Source organism: Nicotiana sylvestris, chromosome 12 (assembly GCF_000393655.2).
Source record: "Nicotiana sylvestris chromosome 12, ASM39365v2, whole genome shotgun sequence".
Lineage (NCBI taxonomy): Eukaryota > Viridiplantae > Streptophyta > Magnoliopsida > Solanales > Solanaceae > Nicotiana > Nicotiana sylvestris.
This window is the reverse complement of record NC_091068.1, coordinates 79446706-79448301: the sequence shown is the minus strand read 5'-3', so window position 1 is coordinate 79448301 and position 1596 is coordinate 79446706. Positions and strand designations below refer to the sequence as shown.

Genomic DNA, 1596 nt, shown 5'->3' with positions numbered 1-1596 from the left:
TTCATGGCAATTGATGAATAAACTCCTTCTTCAAGCAGTACATGAATCACCATTGATCATCATCATCCTTTGTTCTTACAACCATGTGATACGCCAGGTAGCTCGTTAATCTCTATTCAACTCAAAGGCGCTGAGAATTACACGCTATGGAGTAGATCAATGAAAATTAGATTAATTGGTAAAAGCAAATTAGGTTTTGTGGACGAATTATCGGAAAAATGAATTATGGGAAAAATCAATGATATAGTGCTATCTTGGATCATGAATGTTGTGAGTAGTGAGTTGCTTAGTGGAATCGTGTACAAGTCTAGTGCACACAAAGTTTGGACAGATTTGAAAGATAAATATGATAAGGTTGATGGATCTAGAATATTTTATGTACACAAAGAGATATCTACATTGTCTCAAGAGATTTCTTCAATGTCAGCATACTTTGCTAAGTTGACAGACCTTTGGGAAGAGTATGATGCTCTCAAGCCCTGCCCAGGATGTGATTGTCCAGAATCAAAGATTTATGCTGAGTATTTCGAATACCAGAGGCTACTGCGGTTTCTTATGGGCCTAAATGAATCCTATAGTCAGCCTAGAAGCCAGGTTTTGATGATGACTCCAGTTCCAAGTGTTAACAAGGCATACTCCATGGTGATATCAGAAGAGAGTTAGAGATCTTTGGGAAAATTCACACAAATTGTTGATCTATCTGATGGAGTTGCACTATTTCGCAACAAGGGAAGTGTGAATTCAGGAAACATTTATAGATCTAGGAGGAACAATTTGTATTGTGATTTCTGTAATTACAAAGGGCACACCAGGGACAATTGCTAAAAGATACATGGTTATCCTTTAGATTTCAAGATGAGTAAAAAGGCTAGTGAATATCAACAAAGACCTAAGGTAAACTTGACAGCACATGAGATACAGCAGACACATGGGAAACAGTCAGCTAATGCAGTAATACAGGAGGAGCAGTAGGCAATCAATCAGCCTACAACAACTATAATTCAAGGATAAGGCATAGTATTCACTCAGGAGCAGTATGATCAGATATTGAAGTTAATCAACAAAGACAACTCTGGTAATTACATGAAGGAATTTGCAGATATTGTCAATACTTTTATTGTGAATGACATAGTAGAGAATAAAAACAAAGAAAAGGACACAAATTGGATAGTGGACTCTGGAGCAACCAATCATATGGATCATAATAAGAAATTACTAAGCAAAGCTAATAGTGATAGCACCAGTATAGATACAAAGGTGCACTTGCCAAATGGAAAATCCCTGGACAGAGCTTGCACATGTGAATTCAGTATTGGTGAAGAAGAAGTCATTAAAATGCATTGTATATACCAGGTTTCAAAAACAATTTATTATCAGTTTCCAAACTGACAAAGGATCTAAGATGCTTTGTGTCCTTTTATCTTAATTTTTGCATAATGCAGGACCTTCACACTGAAAAGGTGAAGGGGATTGGTAAGGAGCTCGAAGTGCATGTACAATCTGCAGCAGAAGATAATTAAGGCAAATGTTGCAAATGTGCAAGTAGCAGATGGTCATAGAAAAGAAGAGGATCCGGGAATTTGGCCTGGGAGACTT

General features: G+C 37.2%; 1 protein-coding gene across 1 annotated transcript; it reads left to right on the top strand.

Moving 5' to 3' along the window:
• The first annotated feature begins 225 nt into the window (after positions 1-225).
• On the top strand, positions 226-972 carry LOC104233263 (uncharacterized). Its single transcript, XM_009786635.1, has 2 exons — positions 226-658; positions 848-972. Exons 1-2 carry the CDS (start codon positions 226-228, stop codon positions 970-972), a joined length of 558 nt encoding a protein of 185 aa, XP_009784937.1.
• The last annotated feature ends 624 nt before the right edge of the window (positions 973-1596 follow it).